Source organism: Pseudomyrmex gracilis, unplaced genomic scaffold, assembly GCF_002006095.1.
Source record: "Pseudomyrmex gracilis isolate BER0280 unplaced genomic scaffold, ASM200609v1 scaffold_1785, whole genome shotgun sequence".
NCBI classification, from domain to species: Eukaryota; Metazoa; Arthropoda; class Insecta; order Hymenoptera; family Formicidae; genus Pseudomyrmex; species Pseudomyrmex gracilis.
This window is the reverse complement of record NW_018022369.1, coordinates 2,363-3,814: the sequence shown is the minus strand read 5'-3', so window position 1 is coordinate 3,814 and position 1,452 is coordinate 2,363. Positions and strand designations below refer to the sequence as shown.

General features: G+C 32.6%; 1 protein-coding gene across 1 annotated transcript in view; it reads right to left on the bottom strand.

Moving 5' to 3' along the window:
• The window catches only part of LOC109862430, a 6,228-nt gene extending 4,877 nt beyond the window's left edge, over window positions 1-1,351 (bottom strand). The window contains exons 1-2 of the mRNA XM_020442487.1: window positions 580-1,351; window positions 61-441 (exon numbers count right to left, since the gene is read on the bottom strand). Of these exons, the coding sequence (XP_020298076.1) occupies window positions 61-441; window positions 580-1,351 (1,153 nt within the window). The remainder of the gene's footprint in view (window positions 1-60; window positions 442-579) is intronic.
• Between the last annotated feature and the right edge of the window lie 101 nt (window positions 1,352-1,452).

The window sequence follows — 1,452 nt, the reverse complement described above, 5'->3', positions numbered from 1 at the left end:
CTGTTTCGCACAAATACTGTTTTGTGAACCCCGACTGATGCTCTGTAATAATAGCATTACTTTCTAGATACATTTCAAGTTGTTCTTTTACTATTAATTCTAACACTTTCTCAAATACTGGTAATATATTAATAGGTCTGTATTCACTCGCTTTTCTCGTTTTATCTATTTTTGGTATCGGCACTATCGTCGAAGTTTTCCATCCTTCCGGACAGCAACCAACTCTCAAAGAACTATTTATTACATTTGCAAACTCTTCTTTTATTACGCAGAAAGCTGCTTTTAATACATCACTAGTTATGCCCTTATTCGTACCTTTCTTTTTTGGTAAGCTCATAACAATTTTTTCTAACTTGTCTACTCCTATCATCTCAAAATTTTCCATACTTCCTTTGTTCTCGATAACATAAATAATTTTTTTATTTGTACCGTTGAAAGTATCTACATTTATAGATTGAACTATATTATTAATACTCTTTACATAGTATAAATTAAACTTATCGGCTACATTCGGCTCATCAATGTTATCTAAGATTTCAAAATCTATACTTTCTACTATCTTTGTTCGTACTGGCTCACCTTTAATTATTTCTTTCAAGGTTTTCCACATAGTCGTAGAGTTTTCCTTGTTGAGATCTATCATATTTTTATAATACTCTCTTTTTTTATCTCTAATTAATTGTACAACTGTATTCCTTTCAGTTTTAAACTGCAACCAATTTTGCTCCCTATTTTCATAAATCGCTTTCTTGTATGCTTTATCCTTTCTATCAGCTGCTTCTCTTATTTCATCTGAGAACCATTTTTTCCCTTCCCACACTTTCGGAATTCTAAACTTTCTTATCGGCGCTACTACATCTAACGCTTCTACTATGCTGTCAACTAGCTTTGTCGCTCTCATACTGACCTCCATATCTTGTTTGTTATGCAATTTATTTGCCACTAACCTGGCAAATTCACTTACGTCAAATTCCTTAAAGCTTCTAGCGCTAAATTCTCTATAGTTAGTTTCACTTCTATTAGCACCAAGTTTAACTTGAAGCCATGCGTGATCCGTAATTTTAGGTTCGTAAACTACCTGTACTTCTAAACTATCATTATTAGCGAAGATTAAATCAATGATTGTCTGACTGTCTTTCGTGATTCTTGTCGGTTTATTAACATATTGTTTTATACCTAAGCTCAGCATTGTCGTTTGCAGCTTCTTTGCATAAAAGAAATCTAACATAAGATNTATATTAAAGTCACCAATTACTATACATTCTTCTTTTATTGTTAACTCCTCTACTATATCTTCCAGAAGTGTCATAAAGTCACCATGCGACGCGCTTGGTGAGTGATATACTACCATAATCACCTTTTTACACAATTTTTCTTTTACTTCTACCGCTACACACCAACAGTTCAATTTTAAGGTTTTTGCTATTTCATATTTAACATCGTCCCTTATAT